We start from the raw sequence: 18,212 nt of genomic DNA on the forward strand, positions 1-18,212 counted from the left end.
CGAATAGAGATAAGGTGAGACATGACCCTGACTAATTCCTTCCAGTGGGCTCTTTTCAGCGACTTTATGCTCTCCACACTCAAGCTGTCAGCTTTCCTCATTCACCACCAGGTTTTCCGTTCATATCAACAGCAGCATGACGCGCAGGTTGCTTCGGAGAGCGAGGGGTTTCACATGTTTGAATGTTCTGTGCAGGTACTGTGCTGGCACCATGCCGTGGGGAAACACCGGCGACCATCGAGACTTTGAGCCGCAGCGCCACGATGACGGCTGCATTGAGGTCATCGGCTTCACGATGGCCTCACTGGTAAGAAAAGCATGAGAGCGGGAGAGAAAACATGCCACCACAGAGCACAGCAGACACGGAAGAGAGGAAAAAACTCACAAACTATTCTGCTTTACGTATTCTTGTGATTGAGTTGCAAGTCTACCGCTTGTCCACCAGGCTGCGCTGCAGGTTGGCGGTCACGGAGAGAGACTTCACCAGTGCAGAGAAGTCATCCTCACCACCTACAAGACTGTACCTGTTCAGGTGATCACACACAGTCACCGGCATCACAGCCAGCCTCTGAAATATGCTTCTTATATCATTTACAGACATCTCTAAGTTTGATATAAAACGGTCATCACCTTTTGTTTTGTTTTTTTTTTTGTTTTTTTTTTTTCATTTTACACTGCATCCCAACGTTTGTGAAGACAGCTGTGTGATCAGTTCATATTTATAAAGCAGTAAGACAGCAGCACATTGAAGAAGCTTAAAAAAAGGTGTCGTCGTGACACAGAGGCCTCAAGTTGTAGACGAGAACAGCCAACGTAACGTTATCTTGTGTTTTGTCCTTTCAACAATCGTCTTGGTGTGTGCTCGTAGGTGGACGGGGAGCCGTGCCGACTGGCTCCATCCACTCTCCGCATCTCCCTTCGAAATCAGGCCAACATGGTCCAGAAGTGCAAGAGACGCACCTCGGTGCCCCTGCTGAACGAGTGAGTCACTCACTCACACACACACACACACACACGCGTGGATACATGCAGGAACTAGGCCAGCAGTGTTGTAAAAGCTTGGTTTGCACTTAGTGAATCATACAATCTGTTTAGTGAGCTGATATTCACTCCTCTCAGTGTTCCTCATCTCTTCAGCTCGCCAAACCACAGTCAAAGGAGGGATATTTAATATTGTCCACTCGAATTAGTCAAAACAAGAGCATCAGGTTCATCTCCAGTGACTCGTTGACATGTTATACTGTAGTTTTCCCTTTACCGTGGCAGCTGAGGAGACGATTATTGATCGACTTCTGCGACGAAGCAGCAGTGCTGTAAAATACCTGAACCCTTTGGCTACTAACACTCCCCCTTTCTTGTAGAACTAATAGTTCTTCTTGTATATCTTTGTCCATATACATGTGAGTCTGTTTTAAGCTACAGTAGATGAGCATGCGAGACAGAAAAGTAGATATCAGTTTCTTGCTGTAGTTGTAGTATTTAGTTTCACTGCTACTGCTCTGCAACTGTACTCTGTGCTACCAATGTTCGTCTACTTACCTTTTGGGCTTTTCTCCGTCTGTCCCTCCTCCTGTCCTTCTTCTTTTTTGTCTCATCTCTGTTCACTTTCTCTTTTTCACCCCTCTAACACATGTTCGGGCTCTTCTTGGATATTATTTTCATTTGTTTCCTAAACCTTGTCTTTTGTTCCCTTTTTTTCTCCTTTGCTGTTGTCCTTCCTTTCATTTCACTTCCCCTTCTCACCTCCCTTTTCCTCTGTTGTCACCTCTCATGTCCTCCCCCCTCTTCTTTCTTCCTCTCCTTTCACACCGCCATACATTCCTCCTCTCTTCTGTTTGCGTGCGTGTGCGTGTGTGTGTGTGTGCGTGCGTGCGTTCGCGGCCGTAGTATTCAGAAGGTGTGTGCAGCTGATCTGCGCCGCCTCTCTGCTCCCCCCGACTCCTTCTCTGTGTAAGTACCTCAACCCTCTGTCACTGAATGTTCGTAATCACATGTGAGTGAATGAGAAGCTGCTAACGTGTCATGTCTGTCACATTTGACCAATATTGTCATTCATTTTAGCTGAAACCAGGCTGCGTTTTAGTGGATATAATGCTGTCTGATAGATTACGTCATAATTTAAGAGGATTGAACATTTTAAAGTCACCTGATTTATTTTCGTTCGTATTTGTTATATAGTTGTAGATCATTTTTCCCAACCAACTTTGCATCGAGTGTGTATTCAAATTAGCCGAAGACACAACAGTGGTGAGTTTGAGCTATTTCATGTGACAAGTGTCAAAGTAAGAAGCGTGAGTGCCAGGATGCAGATCTTCTCAGCAGAGCATTGTAACAGGAGCACTCTCAGTGGTTCTCATGTCATGGCTGATCAGTCTGTAGACACGTTTTTTTTTTGTTTGTTTGCTTGTTTGGGCTCATCGCTGTGCGTCAAAATGAAGCTACAAAAGCTACAAAGGCTACAAAGCTTCGAGGCCACGTTCCCCTTAAAAGTTAGAAGCTTTGTAACCTTCAAGGAGTCCTCAGGGACCCAAAGAGGGTTCCCTTATGTCAGATGATTATTTTGTGTATTAGAATTCAAAATATAGTCATTTTATAATGATGAAAATTAAAAGGAACTATGAAAATGACTCTTAAAAGATTACTTTTAAAAACCAAGAACAAACAATCCAAAATTTTAAGACTGATGTTTGATGACGATGCATTACAACTACAACTGAAAAGCGGTATAGATAGAAAGATTGATAAAAAGGCAGATTACGCTATTTATCCACACTGGGAAGTTGCTAAGTTAGCTAAGGTGCTGTTTAAAAGAGCGTTATAAATCCTAAGTTTGGCTTGAAAACAGCCTGAAAACCTAAAGGTTAGCCAAAAAAAAAACTGACAGAATTGTTACAATCTTCTAAAACCTTTATTTCTCAGCCTTTGAAAAAAGTTGTACATGTGAAATGAAAAGCATTTGAGAGGTCAGACCTTCGGTTTTTATTGTAATTGATCAAGTTTACCCTTATTTTTAGAAGAATTTAGATCAGTGACAGTAGTGATAATTGCTTATGAGTCTTGTTGCGTCGTTCCAGCGGTGAAAGAGGAAATGAATCAAATATTGGTCAAACCCCGCTGTGCCGTGTTGACTGTAAGTTTCTGTTGTGTTGTATGTGATCAGAGGACAAAAAGAGAGAAAGAGTGTATGGCAGCATGCTGAAGTCGTCCACTTCTCAATGTGCTTCTGCCTCTTGATGTTTTTTTTTTGCTGTAGTCCGTTTACCTTTAACTTTACCCTGAGCTCTGCTCACATTACACCCGCACTCACTTTGCCTTCAACACGTACAAATCAATCTCAGCATTAAGCTCCAGTGTTGCCTGAGATAAGTCGGATTTTACTTAATGTGATCTTCTTTCGTTTGTAGCCCTTTTTGTTCTTCTTCTTAGAATTTTTTAGCCTTTGTGGACAGGAAACTTGTAAGCGCTGATGTTCTTTTTTTTTTTTTGCTTCCTGCCCACTTTTCTCTTGCAACTATGATGTTCCGCCCTCAACAGACTGAAGGCCCTATTTCCCTTAAACATAGGTTGTAAATGAGTTTGCCTTCCTTGATGTTGCAGGAGGATATTAGAGCTCTTTATATTAAAACGCTATGCGGCTGGGCGGAGATTTACAACTCTTTGCAACCTCCCGTTATCAGAAACATTAAACTCTGTTAAAGCTCAGTTCCCAAACTTTCAAGCTGAAAATGCCTACAAAATAAAGACTGAGGAGGAATTAAATGTTCCAAAATGTGCTACAAAAGTTTAGATTTAGTTTGTGATTTGTGTGTCTATGTGTGTCTGTGCGTGCATGTACGCATACGTATGCTCTTATCATTGTGTGCTCGGGCACGTCTGAACCGTGTGCGTGCACGTACATGCACTTGCGCTTTTCTTCCAGTCCTCACGCAGTGCCGGATCGCCTCCGTCTTCGAGTGAACCGGATCAGCCTCCAGGAGTACGACAGGCTGCAGTATGACAAAGAGCGGCTCCGAGACATCTGTAAGGCTCTCTAAATGGAAATTTTTTTTACAACTTTTCTACAAACAAGATTAGACTTTATCCTACTGCCACCTAGTGGTTGAGAATATCATATTTGAATTACTTTTTTAACGTTTTAGGGCCTAAAATGTGCATTTGTATCTTTAACAGCAATCCCAGTCGGTATTGTGGTGGTGAGAGGAGACTGTGACCTGGAGACTTGCAGACTCTACATTGATAGATTGCAAGAGGCAAGTCTTTATCTTAATCATCATCAGTGTGCTCACCGTCGCTTTAATTCCCTTCTTTGTTCTTCGCCTCTTCTGCTTCTTTCTGTTCATCATTATTTCATGATCTGCACAGCGTCATCGCTCCACTTTCACTTATTTATAGATGGATCGACGCTCGGAGAATGCAGAGCTGCTCTATAACTGTGTGCCATTTGTGGGGAAACATGCATTAACTAATCTAAACACGTGTGTCTTCTTTTGTTTTAATGTAAATGCTTTGGCTGCTTGTTAACCTTGACACCTGTCTGCTGTGCTTGCTAGGATTTACACCAGGCGCCATCTACTGGCCACAGAGTGCACTACCAGGTACATGACTTCGGGTGTTTGGGAGACAACTCTGAGATGTGTAGAGGGTTGAAGTGGCTTTCAGTGAACTCTGGAAAACATTACACCGATGATTCTTACATTTCCTTTGACTTTTATTTCATTGCAGACGGTATGAAACCAAAATATTTCATGTTTTTTTTCTTGTCAGCTTCAGTTCATTTGTCAATATACAACTAGTCTTGCATTCTAGGCTCACAACACCTAAAAAAAAGTTTTCACCACTTTGTAAAGTTGCCATTCCTCCTCACCATACTTAAGACAATCTGTTGAGGATACCAGCAGATGCTGAAGAAGATTCTCAGTGATCTAGTTCATGGTAGTCATAAGAGCTTGAATGATAGTCCAGTTGCCCTTAATCAAGCTCTAAAGATACCAACAGATGAATCTGGGTCGTCCCCCCCCCCATTTTTCAGTACGAGGTCGCCTTTGTTTCAAAATTCTCCAGCAATCTCTATTGACGGCAGGACAGAACTGCAGGCAGACCAGTCCAGCACCCTCTTCTGCCTTTTCCAAACCGTCCCAACTTTTTCCGATTTGGGGTTTTAAATCGCAACAGAAAAAAAACAGACCGGCTCACAAAAGCGAGAGGCCAAAAACAAGCATCGAACTCTACGAGGGGAGAGGTCCAGAGTGTTTTCAGACAAATGCATTAACCCCTACTCATCCACAAGTCATCCAACGTGTTTTTGCACACAGGGTGTATCTTTCTTTCAAGAAAAGAAAGAAAATGATTAAAGATAAACAGTATTGTAATTGTGGCTGACGCTTGTCAATGAATTACAACAGGTTATGAAAATATCTTCATGAACTTGACTGCGAATACACACAACAAATATAGATAAATCACAGAAAGATAATTTGCTGGGACACAAAAACGCTTGAAGTTGAACTAAATGTTTTTATGTGGAACTGAGCTTTAAAAATATATGTATTTCATTTTGCTAGTTTGAGGATTAGAGTTAGTAACATCAGTCAATAACGTTTTATGTCTCTGGAAACACAGCTGGTGTGGGCTGTGTTATTAGCTGCATCTCTGCATCTGTTGTGTGTCTTTGCTGCAAATTGGTCATCCAGTTGATGAAGATGTTTATTTTCAGCATGGTTTGTCTATCTGCACGTGTTCCCTTAACCCCCGTTTCCACAATGCAGTCCGGTACGGGTTGGTTCGGAACGGTTCGCTTATTTTAGTGTTTTCAGTGTACGAAAGCCGGTACCGGTCCCATGGAACCCGTTACCATGTCTGTAACCCTTCTGCTTGGGGTACCTAGCACACAGGACCAGTTCCAGGCTCTGCTCTCCGTTGTTGGTGAGGAGGCTGTGCAGCGGGAGCTCGATGGCGAAACGAAAAAGTTTTCCAGCTGATTGCTGCAAAAATGGCAGAGAGTGGTTTTAACCGGACCGATAGCCAGTGTCGCATTAAGCTGAAGAAGCTTGGAGATGGTTCGAAATTATCGATGTTATTTGCTGTTATTTGCTATTTACGCTTCTGCACGTACTCCGCCCACCCCTGAGGGTCCCCTTTGTAGAGTGGGAACGCAAGCTGACCCCAAAGCAACCCGACCCATACCGTACCGTTCCGAACCGACCCGTACTGACCCCTACCGACCCGTACCGGACTGCATAGTGGAAACGAGGCTTAAGAGACTCTCTTTGGGCATCGATTGAACCCCTAAAAGCACTTCAGAACCAGTCAGAAGTACACACTTTTCTAGTTCACAAACTTCTTTAGTGTTGCTTCAACAAACATTTGGGTGTATGTGAAGTTTTAACGACACAAGTGGTTTAATCTGGCAGAAAATGCAATAATGCTCCGGGAAATGGTGAAAGAACACTGAAAGAACCCTGTTAAATGTCTTAATGTTGTCATAGAATAGAATAGAATAGAATAGAATAGAATAGAATAGAATAGAATAGAACATGATTTAATTCATTTCCAAAGGGAAATTCTACTGTTGCACTATGATTGTAAATATAAATGATCATTAAATATATGAGTAAAATGATACTGTTTTACATTTTATAATTATAATATGATTAACTTAATATAAGTTATATTGTAGATGGAAACACGTTGTTTTTTTTTTGTTTTTTTAAATATTTTTTTATTTTGGTTTAATTTAAAAAGTAGAACAGACATAACAATAACAACAACATAACAATATCTCAGACTTTAACCTGTGCATTTTTTGCACATTTTTGCACATACCTCAGACTCTAACCTGTGCACATACATATATTCACTTTACTTTACTTTATTTTGCACTCTATTTTATTCTATATGTATATATTTTTAATCTTACTTGTATTTTAAACTTGCTTATGTAGTTTATATATTTTATTTGATATTCTACTATTCTAATTTAGGAATTTTTAATTTTACTTTAACTTTCCATAATGTTACTTTGCTACCTAGTTTATATTTTGAATTTTATAGTTTGTATTTTGTGGACGGCGGTCAAAGGTCATTTCACTGCATGTTGTACCGTGTATAACAATGCATGTGACAAATAAAACTTTGAATCTTTGAATCTGAACAACATTAACAACCCCTTGGCTCAGACACGCAAAATTAAATTACAAAAAGATACTTGTGACATTAGTAAGCACACATTCACATAAATGAGTGTATAAGCAAATATGCAGTAAAGCTACCAGTTATTTATCATCTGTCCTGATCTCATCCAGAGAAGCAAGTAAGGGCCCCCAAATAGTCAGAAATTTTCCCATTGAATTAGTCCTTGTGAACCTGAGTCCTTCCATCTGACTGAAGCCATATCAGCCAACCACCTCCGAAAGCAAGGGGGAGACGTGGACTTCCACTCCAGTAGAATTAGCCTTTTTGCAACAGTCATCCCCAGCATCAGATACTGCTGTGTTGCTGCAGGCAGGCCTGCTGTAGTCTGTGAGCAGCCAAAGATGGCAAGTTCAGCCTCTGGTTGGAAGGGTCGGTGTTTTATATATGGGTAAGTTTTGACACAATAACATACAAAAACAGAACACCTTGTGTCTTGTCTCACTGAAACAAGACACATTTCCATTCACGCCAACAGGACTTAAGGTGGACCTGAGGGCTACAACTTGTGAAAAGACACGAAGCAGCTGCAAATGAAAATATGAGTGCTGATGTGAACTGTACGTACTGAAAACACAAAGGGCCTGCACAGAAGCTTGTGACAGGGGAAGTGAATGTCATATAATTAAACATAAAACATAATTTAGCGAAGTATCTAATAACTTACACAATGAATTTTTCATTCCTTCAGTTGCCATGGCAACATGTCAACACTCCAATCTGAAATTGTGATCAGCAAAGCCGCTGTGACTTCACATTGTGACATCACATTGTGACATCACATTGTGACATCATATTGTGACATCACATTGTGACATCACATTGATGTCACAGTGTCTTTGTTGTGAATTCTTATATACCCCCCTGTCACTCGACTTTTCTCATTTCGATTCGACTTTCGCCGAAGACAAAATTCTTGGATTTCCGCTCACTCTCATTGAAAGAGAAAGCCTCTTTATTTTTTAACTTACTGATTGAGTCAAACAGATTTTTAAATCAACATGGCCATTTTACATCTGGGTTTCCTTGCGGGAACCTTAGTAACAAAGACTGTCGAAGCACTCTTCAAAAAATATGTGGAGAAAAGACACGATAATGGCGACAAAGAAACAACATCAAGACCTTTGGATATTTCTGACCAGCAGGATACTCCTGAGTACCTAAATCATACTACACCGGAAGAAGGCAGCCATTCAAGCCTTGCTGCGTTTGCAGATACTTACGCAGGACTGGAAGAACTTACCAATGGAAATAAAGAACTGGCAGATACTTCTAACCAAAAGGATCCTCCTGCTTACCAAAACTGTACCACACCAAAGCAAGACAGCCCCTCAGGCATCGCCAACATTACAGGCACTACTACAGGAGAGGACAAACTCAGAAATGGACATGAAGAAACCATTGAAGTACCTGACCAAAAGGATCCTTTTGCTGAAGGACTTGGAGATACTTCTGACCAACAATATCCAACAAATGAGCAAAGTAGGACTACACCCAGGGAAGACGACCCTTCAAGGATTCTTTGCATTGAAGGTGCTGCTGTAGAAGAAGATGATGAAGATGACATAGCATATATCCTTGTAGACCCAACCGTATTGTACTGCAAGTTTTCCAACACATTCAATAACAGCTTTATGAATGCCATGATGCAATCCATTCTGAACATGTCCGCTACGGAGATGAAAGCGAATAACGAGCTCAGAGAGTTATTCAAAGCTTTATCAGCAACGCCAGCATTCAGAAGATTCTTCCTAACAGCACTCTTTAAAAAAGGTAGAAGATTCTCCCCTGAAGAAATCCTCCCAGTTATTAAAGAAATAAGCGCTAAGATACCATCACAATATCTTACGAAGCGGAAAAACGCTATTTCCTTATTGGAATATGCCATGTTATGGATAAATGCCTGCGGTATTCAGTCAACCATGCTCTTAACCAATGTGACGCAATGTGACAACTGTCAATCCAGAAATGAAACCACAGCAGACCTGGGTCCGTTTTGTGTTCTACCACCTTCAACTAGTGATGAATCCCTAGCCAGTCTACTCGCCAAATTGGTGAGTGCAGTCTTCCCCGAGAAACAATGCAACATGTGCAACTCGCAATTAAGGGATGAATTATATTTCAATAGTCCCGATATAATGATACTCTATGTGCCTCGTGCAGCAGACAGAACAGAATTCAGACAGAATGTAGATCCAGACCTTACAATTTCGATTCCTGGAATTGATGAACCACAGTGTTACACACTGTCCTCAATCATATGCAACAAAGTCTTGGACTCCCACATTGACCACTTCTATAACTATCTGGCTCATGGAGACATGTTGATCAAAGCCGATGATCTGAATCTATCGGTCGTATATCCCGATGAATTCCTGGATGATGTGACAAAAAATGGGATGATCTACATTTATGAAAAGTGCACTACTACAGGAGAGGACAAACTCAGAAATGGACATGAAGAAACCATTGAAGTACCTGACCAAAAGGATCCATCTGCTGAAGGACTTGCAGATACTTCTGACCAACAATATCGTCCCAATGAGCAAAGTAGTACTACACCCAGGGAAGACGACCCTTCAAGGATTCTTTGCATTGAAGGTGCTGCTGTAGAAGAAGATGATGAAGATGACATAGCATATATCCTTGTAGACCCAACCGTATTGTACTGCAAGTTTTCCAACACATTCAATAACAGCTTTATGAATGCCATGATGCAATCCATTCTGAACATGTCCGCTACGGAGATGAAAGCGAATAACGAGCTCAGAGAGTTATTCGAAACTTTATCAGCAACGCCAGCATTCAGAAGATTCTTCCTAACAGCACTCTTTAAAAAAGGTAGAAGATTCTCCCCTGAAGAAATCCTCCCAGTTATTAAAGAAATAAGCGCAAAGATACCATCACAATATCTTACGAAGCGGAAAAACGCTATTTCCTTATTGGAATATGCCATGTTATGGATAAATGCCTGCGGTATTCAGTCAACCATGCTCTTAACCAATGTGACGCAATGTGACAACTGTCAATCCAGAAATGAAACCACAGCAGACCTGGGTCTGTTCTGTGTTCTACCACCTTCAACTAGTGATGAATCCCTAGCCAGTCTACTCGACAAATTGACGAGGGCAGTCTTCCCCGAGAAACAATGCAACATGTGCAACTCGCAATTAAGGGATGAATTATATTTCAATAGTCCCGATATAATGATACTCTATGTGCCTCGTGCAGCAGACAGAACAGAATTCAGACAGAATGTAGATCCAGCCCTTACAATTTCGATTCCTGGAATTGATGAACCACAGTGTTACACACTGTCCTCAATCATATGCCACAAAGTCTTGGACTCCCACATTGACCACTTCTATAACTATCTGGCTCATGGAGACATGTTGATCAAAGCCGATGATTTGAATCTATCGGTCGTATATCCCGATGAATGCCTGGATGATGTGACAAAAAATGGGATGATCTACATTTATGAAAAGTGCACTACTACAGGAGAGGACAAACTCAGAAATGGACATGAAGAAACCATTGAAGTACCTGACCAAAAGGATCCATCTGCTGAAGGACTTGCAGATACTTCTGACCAACAATATCGTCCCAATGAGCAAAGTAGTACTACACCCAGGGAAGACGACCCTTCAAGGATTCTTTGCATTGAAGGTGCTGCTGTAGAAGAAGATGATGAAGATGACATAGCATATATCCTTGTAGACCCAACCGTATTGTACTGCAAGTTTTCCAACACATTCAATAACAGCTTTATGAATGCCATGATGCAATCCATTCTGAACATGTCCGCTACGGAGATGAAAGCGAATAACGAGCTCAGAGAGTTATTCGAAACTTTATCAGCAACGCCAGCATTCAGAAGATTCTTCCTAACAGCACTCTTTAAAAAAGGTAGAAGATTCTCCCCTGAAGAAATCCTCCCAGTTATTAAAGAAATAAGCGCAAAGATACCATCACAATATCTTACGAAGCGGAAAAACGCTATTTCCTTATTGGAATATGCCATGTTATGGATAAATGCCTGCGGTATTCAGTCAACCATGCTCTTAACCAATGTGACGCAATGTGACAACTGTCAATCCAGAAATGAAACCACAGCAGACCTGGGTCTGTTCTGTGTTCTACCACCTTCAACTAGTGATGAATCCCTAGCCAGTCTACTCGACAAATTGACGAGGGCAGTCTTCCCCGAGAAACAATGCAACATGTGCAACTCGCAATTAAGGGATGAATTATATTTCAATAGTCCCGATGTAATGATACTCTATGTGCCTCGTGCAGCAGACAGAACAGAATTCAGACAGAATGTAGATCCAGCCCTTACAATTTCGATTCCTGGAATTGATGAACCACAGTGTTACACACTGTCCTCAATCATATGCCACAAAGTCTTGGACTCCCACATTGACCACTTCTATAACTATCTGGCTCATGGAGACATGTTGATCAAAGCCGATGATTTGAATCTATCGGTCGTATATCCCGATGAATGCCTGGATGATGTGACAAAAAATGGGATGATCTACATTTATGAAAAGTGCACTACTACAGGAGAGGACAAACTCAGAAATGGACATGAAGAAACCATTGAAGTACCTGACCAAAAGGATCCTTCTGCTGAAGGACTTGCAGATACTTCTGACCAACAATATCGTCCCAATGAGCAAAGTAGTACTACACCCAGGGAAGACGACCCTTCAAGGATTCTTTGCAATGAAGGTGCTGCTGTAGAAGAAGATGATGAAGATGACATAACAGATATCCTTGTAGACCGAACCGTATTGTACTGCAAGTTTTCCAACACGTTCAATAACAGCTTTATGAATGCCATGATGCAATCCATTCTGAACATGTCCGCTACGGAGATGAAAGTGAAGAAAGAGCTCAGAGAGTTATGCGAAACTTTATCAGCAACGCCAGCATTCAGATTATTCTTACTAACAGCACTCTTTAAAAAAGGTAGAAGATTCTCCCCTGAAGAAATCCTCCCAGTTATTGAGGAAATAAGTGCAAAGATACCATTACAATATCTTACGAAGCGGAAAAACGCTATTTCCTTCTTGGAATATGCCATGTTATGGATAAATGCATGCGGTAATCAGTCAACCATGCTCTTAACCAATGTGACGCAATGTGACAACTGTCAATCCAGAAATGAAACCACAGCAGACCTGGGTCCGTTCTGTGTTCTACCACCTTCAACTAGTGATGAATCCGTAGGCAGTCTACTCGACAAATTGGTGAGTGCAGTCTTCCCCGAGAAACAATGCAACATGTGCAACTCGCAATTAAGGGATGAATTATATTTCAATAGTCCCGATATAATGATACTCTATGTGCCTCGTGCAGCAGACAGAACAGAATTCAGACAGAATGTAGATCCAGCCCTTACAATTTCGATTCCTGGAATTGATGAACCACAGTGTTACACACTGTCCTCAATCATATGCAACAAAGTCTTGGACTCCCACATTGACCACTTCTATAACTATCTGGCTCATGGAGACATGTTGATCAAAGCCGATGATCTGAATCTATCGGTCGTATATCCCGATGAATTCCTGGATGATGTGACAAAAAATGGGATGATCTACATTTATGAAAAGTGCACTACTACAGGAGAGGACAAACTCAGAAATGGACATGAAGAAACCATTGAAGTACCTGACCAAAAGGATCCTTCTGCTGAAGGACTTGCAGATACTTCTGACCAACAATATCGTCCCAATGAGCAAAGTAGTACTACACCCAGGGAAGACGACCCTTCAAGGATTCTTTGCAATGAAGGTGCTGCTGTAGAAGAAGATGATGAAGATGACATAGCAGATATCCTTGTAGACCCAACCGTATTGTACTGCAAGTTTTCCAACACATTCAATAACAGCTTTATGAATGCCATGATCCAATCCATTCTGAACATGTCCGCTACGGAGATGAAAGCGAATAACGAACTCAGAGAGTTATTCGAAGCTTTATCAGCAACGCCAGCATTCAGAAGATTCTTCCTAACAGCACTCTTGAAAAAAGGTAGAAGATTCTCCCCTGAAGAAATCCTCCCAGTTATTGAGGAAATAAGCGCAAAGATACCATTACAATATCTTACGAAGCGGAAAAACGCTATTTCCTTCTTGGAATATGCCATGTTATGGATAAATGCATGCGGTAATCAGTCAACCATGCTCTTAACCAATGTGACGCAATGTGACAACTGTCAATCCAGAAATGAAACCACAGCAGACCTGGGTCCGTTTTGTGTTCTACCACCTTCAACTAGTGATGAATCCCTAGCCAGTCTACTCGACAAATTGACGAGTGCAGTCTTCCCTGAGAAACAATGCAACAAGTGCAACTCGCAATTAAGGGATGATTTATATTTCAATAGTCCCGATATAATGATACTCTATGTGCCTCGTGCAGCAGACAGAACAGAATTCAGACAGAATGTAGATCCAGCCCTTACAATTTCGATTCCTGGAATTGATGAACCACAGTGTTACACACTGTCCTCAATCATATGCAACAAAGTCTTGGACTCCCACATTGACCACTTCTATAACTATCTGGCTCATGGAGACATGTTGATCAAAGCCGATGATCTGAATCTATCGGTCGTATATCCCGATGAATTCCTGGATGATGTGACAAAAAATGGGATGATCTACATTTATGAAAAGTGCACTACTACAGGAGAGGACAAACTCAGAAATGGACATGAAGAAACCATTGAAGTACCTGACCAAAAGGATCCATCTGCTGAAGGACTTGCAGATACTTCTGACCAACAATATCGTCCCAATGAGCAAAGTAGTACTACACCCAGGGAAGACGACCCTTCAAGGATTCTTTGCATTGAAGGTGCTGCTGTAGAAGAAGATGATGAAGATGACATAGCAGATATCCTTGTAGACCCAACCGTATTGTACTGCAAGTTTTCCAACACATTCAATAACAGCTTTATGAATGCCATGATGCAATCCATTCTGAACATGTCCGCTACGGAGATGAAAGCGAATAACGAGCTCAGAGAGTTATTCGAAGCTTTATCAGCAACGCCAGCATTCAGAAGATTCTTCCTAACAGCACTCTTTAAAAAAGGTAGAAGATTCTCCCCTGAAGAAATCCTCCCAGTTATTAAAGAAATAAGCGCAAAGATACCATCACAATATCTTACGAAGCAGAAAAACGCTATTTCCTTATTGGAATATGCCATGTTATGGATAAATGCCTGCGGTATTCAGTCAACCATGCTCTTAACCAATGTGACGCAATGTGACAACTGTCAATCCAGAAATGAAACCACAGCAGACCTGGGTCTGTTCTGTGTTCTACCACCTTCAACTAGTGATGAATCCCTAGCCAGTCTACTCGACAAATTGGTGAGTGCAGTCTTCCCCGAGAAACAATGCAACATGTGCAACTCGCAATTAAGGCATGAATTATATCTCAATAGTCCCGATATAATGATACTCTATGTGCCTCGTGCAGCAGACAGAACAGAATTCAGACAGAATGTAGATCCAGCCCTTACAATTTCGATTCCTGGAATTGATGAACCACAGTGTTACACACTGTCCTCAATCATATGCCACAAAGTCTTGGACTCCCACATTGACCACTTCTATAACTATCTGGCTCATGGAGACATGTTGATCAAAGCCGATGATCTGAATCTATCGGTCGTATATCCCGATGAATGCCTGGATGATGTGACAAAAAATGGGATGATCTACATTTATGAAAAATGAACATGACTAGGACAAAACCAGAACTGAAAAGCCAAGAGACAAGTAAAACGAAGCTTAAACAAGAAGGAAACAAAGATAAAGAAACACCTGAAAATAAACCAATAAAAAAATGTGGGGGACATTTAATTTTAAAAATAGTTCACAAAGTGTTATACAGCCGTAAAGCGTACGTTCCATGAAATTGAGCGAGAAGAAAAACAAAAAGTAATAATTCATCAAAATTACAGCAAGGGACATGAACAAGCTCTGATTAAAAAAAATGTAGGTTCAGAATGCTTTAAAATAAGAAGACGCCAGAAACCATTGTAAAGACTGGAGTTCCACAACCACACGTGGTCCCAGAACTGGTGAGTATTTCGAAATGGAATTAGTCCAACAGCAAAAGGATGTCTCGGAGCCACCGAACATAAATCTTTCTTCTAAAAAGTGTCGGCACAAAAATAAGAAGACGCCAGAAACCATTGAAAAGAACGACCAGCCTGAAGTCATCCAGGAACCTGAGAAGATATCCGAATCTGTGCTGGAGAAAAAGAAACAGAAAGGGGTTCTGAAGACACCCAGGAAGTGATTCCATTTGACTTAGCTCATCAGACTGGAGTTCCACAACCACACGTGGTCCCAGAACTGGTGAGTAATGTCAAAATGGAATTAGTCCAACAGCAAAAGGATGTCTCGGAGCCACCGAACATAAGTCTTTCTTCTAAAAAGCGTCGGCACAAAAACAAGAAGACCCCAGAAACCATTGTAAAGAACGACCAGCATGAAGTCATCCAGGAACCTGAGAAGATATCCGAATCTGTGCTGGAGAAAGAAACGGAAATACTCCCAAAAATAAATCAAGAAAGAATCGTCATCGAAATGGAACCAGCCGCTAAACGTTCGGATGATTCTGAAACATCAGAATTTAAGCCCTCACATGAAAGAGCAGCGCTGCCTTCAATGTGGAGGCGCTTAAAAAAGCTTATGACGCCAAAACATCGCCGGCAATATAAAGAAAACAACATCAAGAGAGAAAGCGTTTAGTATTCGCACAGATCCACCTATGAAATCTCTATACATCATTAAAACAGTAACATCAATAAATGATACTTAAATGTAAAATAAATAACATCAAAATTCATACATCTTTTGTACAGCTTTTCATCTTTTCATCCTGAACAACTGCACTGACTGAAAGTATCAGTGCATTGTTCTCACAACTGTTAAGAGCATTATTGTGTCATTCAAATAAGAACATGAATATGCTACCAAAAATTATAATTACATTGATTTATGTGTTTAAATGAGATAATAAATTGTAAAAAAAAATAATAATAAATTACACACTTGTTTGGATTCTTTTAACAAAATAAGAAACAGTTTTACTTGTCAATTAAAAGGTAATTTTCTTCAAAATGTATTCTTCCAAAGACAAATAAGGTATTTTTTTTTTACATAGTTGAGGGTCTGATATCACCTTTTATTGTACATATCTATGGACTGTACTTACATAGAGTTGATACACTCCTTTTTGAAAGGAACAAGGTTAAAACACTGCATGCTTACAGGGGGAGCCAAAACAGGTCAAAACCTTGGATGCTGTTAGCATTGTTAAATGAAATCACTTAATCTCAGCAGTATTTTGGAAGTGGATGGTAGCAGTTTTAGTTATGTAATCGAAATGTTTGGAAAAGTCATGCTCAGAATCAAGCAATATTCCCAGATTATTGGACTCGTGAGTGCATTGATGATAACCATGAGACACTAGTTTTTGGATTAAGAACGTCTTGACTGAAAATGATTTAATCTGGAGTTCCGGTTCCGGTTTCTTCTTCTTTCTTTTTAATGGCGGTAGGCAAGCAACTGATCGGTGTGCATTACCGCAACCTTCTGCAATGGAGTGTGGGTGTGGATTAGTAACTCTACTCTAGTCCAAACAAATAAAAACAAATAAATAAATAAAACAAACAAACAAAAAAAAAAAAAAACGGGTTTTGCGGTCTATAGTCTCCATTGGAGACCAGTGTCCAGTATGAAATTAAACAGGTGAATAAAACATGGCTATCCTTTCTGCCTTAGGAGTATGTCACTTAGCTTTAGGGGTACTTTCTCTCCTTCAAGGCATTTGACTAGCTCCTGTCCTTCACCCTGATATTTAGCACAGGATTCTAAGGCATGTTCAGGGGTTTCTAGAGTGTCACAGTCTCTGCATTTCCCATCAGCACGTTTCTTCAATAAAAACAATGTACTGAAAAGGCTTCCGTTTCCGCCCCCTGGCTGATGGCTGCACCGTGATCAGGCTGCCAACCCCATGGACCCCTAAACTTATAATAATGAACTAATTTGACTGATATTTTACCAATTTCGTCTTATATATATGTAATACCAAGGGCGTGATCAATATGAGTGGAACGGGACGCAAGACAGAGACTTCAAACAAAGCTTCAGCAAACTCAAAAGTTAGCACCCAAGCTAAAGCAACAGGTGGATCTGGTGATTTACTGGCTGAAGTGCTAGCTGAAATGAAACACATGAGAAGGGACATTTCGGAAAGATTGGACAAATTTGGAGAAACGATTGGGGACGTAAGGGAACAACTAAAGGCATGTGGACAGAGAATGGACGAGGCAGAGCAAAGAGTGAGTGACTTGGAAGACCGAGGCATTCGATCCGAAAAGCTCTTAGCATACACGTTGCGCAAACAACACCGCCTAGAAGCACACTGTGAAGATATCGAAAACCGCGCAAGGAGGTCGAATTTGCGGATATATGGTGTGAAAGAGGAGACGGAGGGCAGCGCGAATATGTGCGAGTTCACAGAGAAATTACTGAAGACTGCTCTCGGTTTGCCTGCAGAGGAAGACTTGGGCATAGAGCGTGCTCACAGATCCCTCGTCTCAAAGTCTAAGTCAAAAGCCCCGAGATCGATCATAGTGAAGTTCCTTCACTTCCAAACTAAGCAGCGTATCCTGTTCAAATGTTGGAATATGAAGAACGTGGAGTACGAGGGCTCTCAGATCAGGATGGACAACGATTACTCAGCGACAGTTCAAAGACGGCGTGTGGAGTATGCGGTGATCAAACGGCAGTTAAAAGAACGCAGCATTAAGTTCAGATCTGGATATCCAGCGACGTTACGTGTCTATCTGGAGGAGGGAGAGAAGACGTTCAACTCAGCATGGGAGGCTGCGGACCAACTGAAACACTTGGGGATCAACGCGACACTGTCTGAAGCAGAATTGATGGACAGAGAGCTGCATCAGCTGGGCTGGTCTACTCGAC

The 18,212-nt window shown here is 41.2% G+C and overlaps 1 protein-coding gene across 4 annotated transcripts in view; it reads left to right on the forward strand.

The window, feature by feature from the left end:
* The window catches only part of dgki (diacylglycerol kinase, iota), an 89,559-nt gene that overhangs the window by 52,681 nt on the left and 18,666 nt on the right, over window positions 1-18,212 (forward strand). For 2 of the 4 annotated variants that reach the window (XM_075471837.1, XM_075471838.1), the window contains exons 19-25: window positions 196-307; window positions 446-532; window positions 869-981; window positions 1,888-1,950; window positions 3,920-4,020; window positions 4,171-4,250; window positions 4,551-4,595. In XM_075471837.1, coding sequence (XP_075327952.1) covers window positions 196-307; window positions 446-532; window positions 869-981; window positions 1,888-1,950; window positions 3,920-4,020; window positions 4,171-4,250; window positions 4,551-4,595 — 601 coding nt within the window. The remainder of the gene's footprint in view (window positions 1-195; window positions 308-445; window positions 533-868; window positions 982-1,887; window positions 1,951-3,919; window positions 4,021-4,170; window positions 4,251-4,550; window positions 4,596-18,212) is intronic. The other 2 variants (XM_075471840.1, XM_075471841.1) reach the window with 2 other exon arrangements.

The sequence above is a fragment of the Odontesthes bonariensis genome, chromosome 8 (assembly GCF_027942865.1).
Source record: "Odontesthes bonariensis isolate fOdoBon6 chromosome 8, fOdoBon6.hap1, whole genome shotgun sequence".
NCBI lineage: Eukaryota > Metazoa > Chordata > Actinopteri > Atheriniformes > Atherinopsidae > Odontesthes > Odontesthes bonariensis.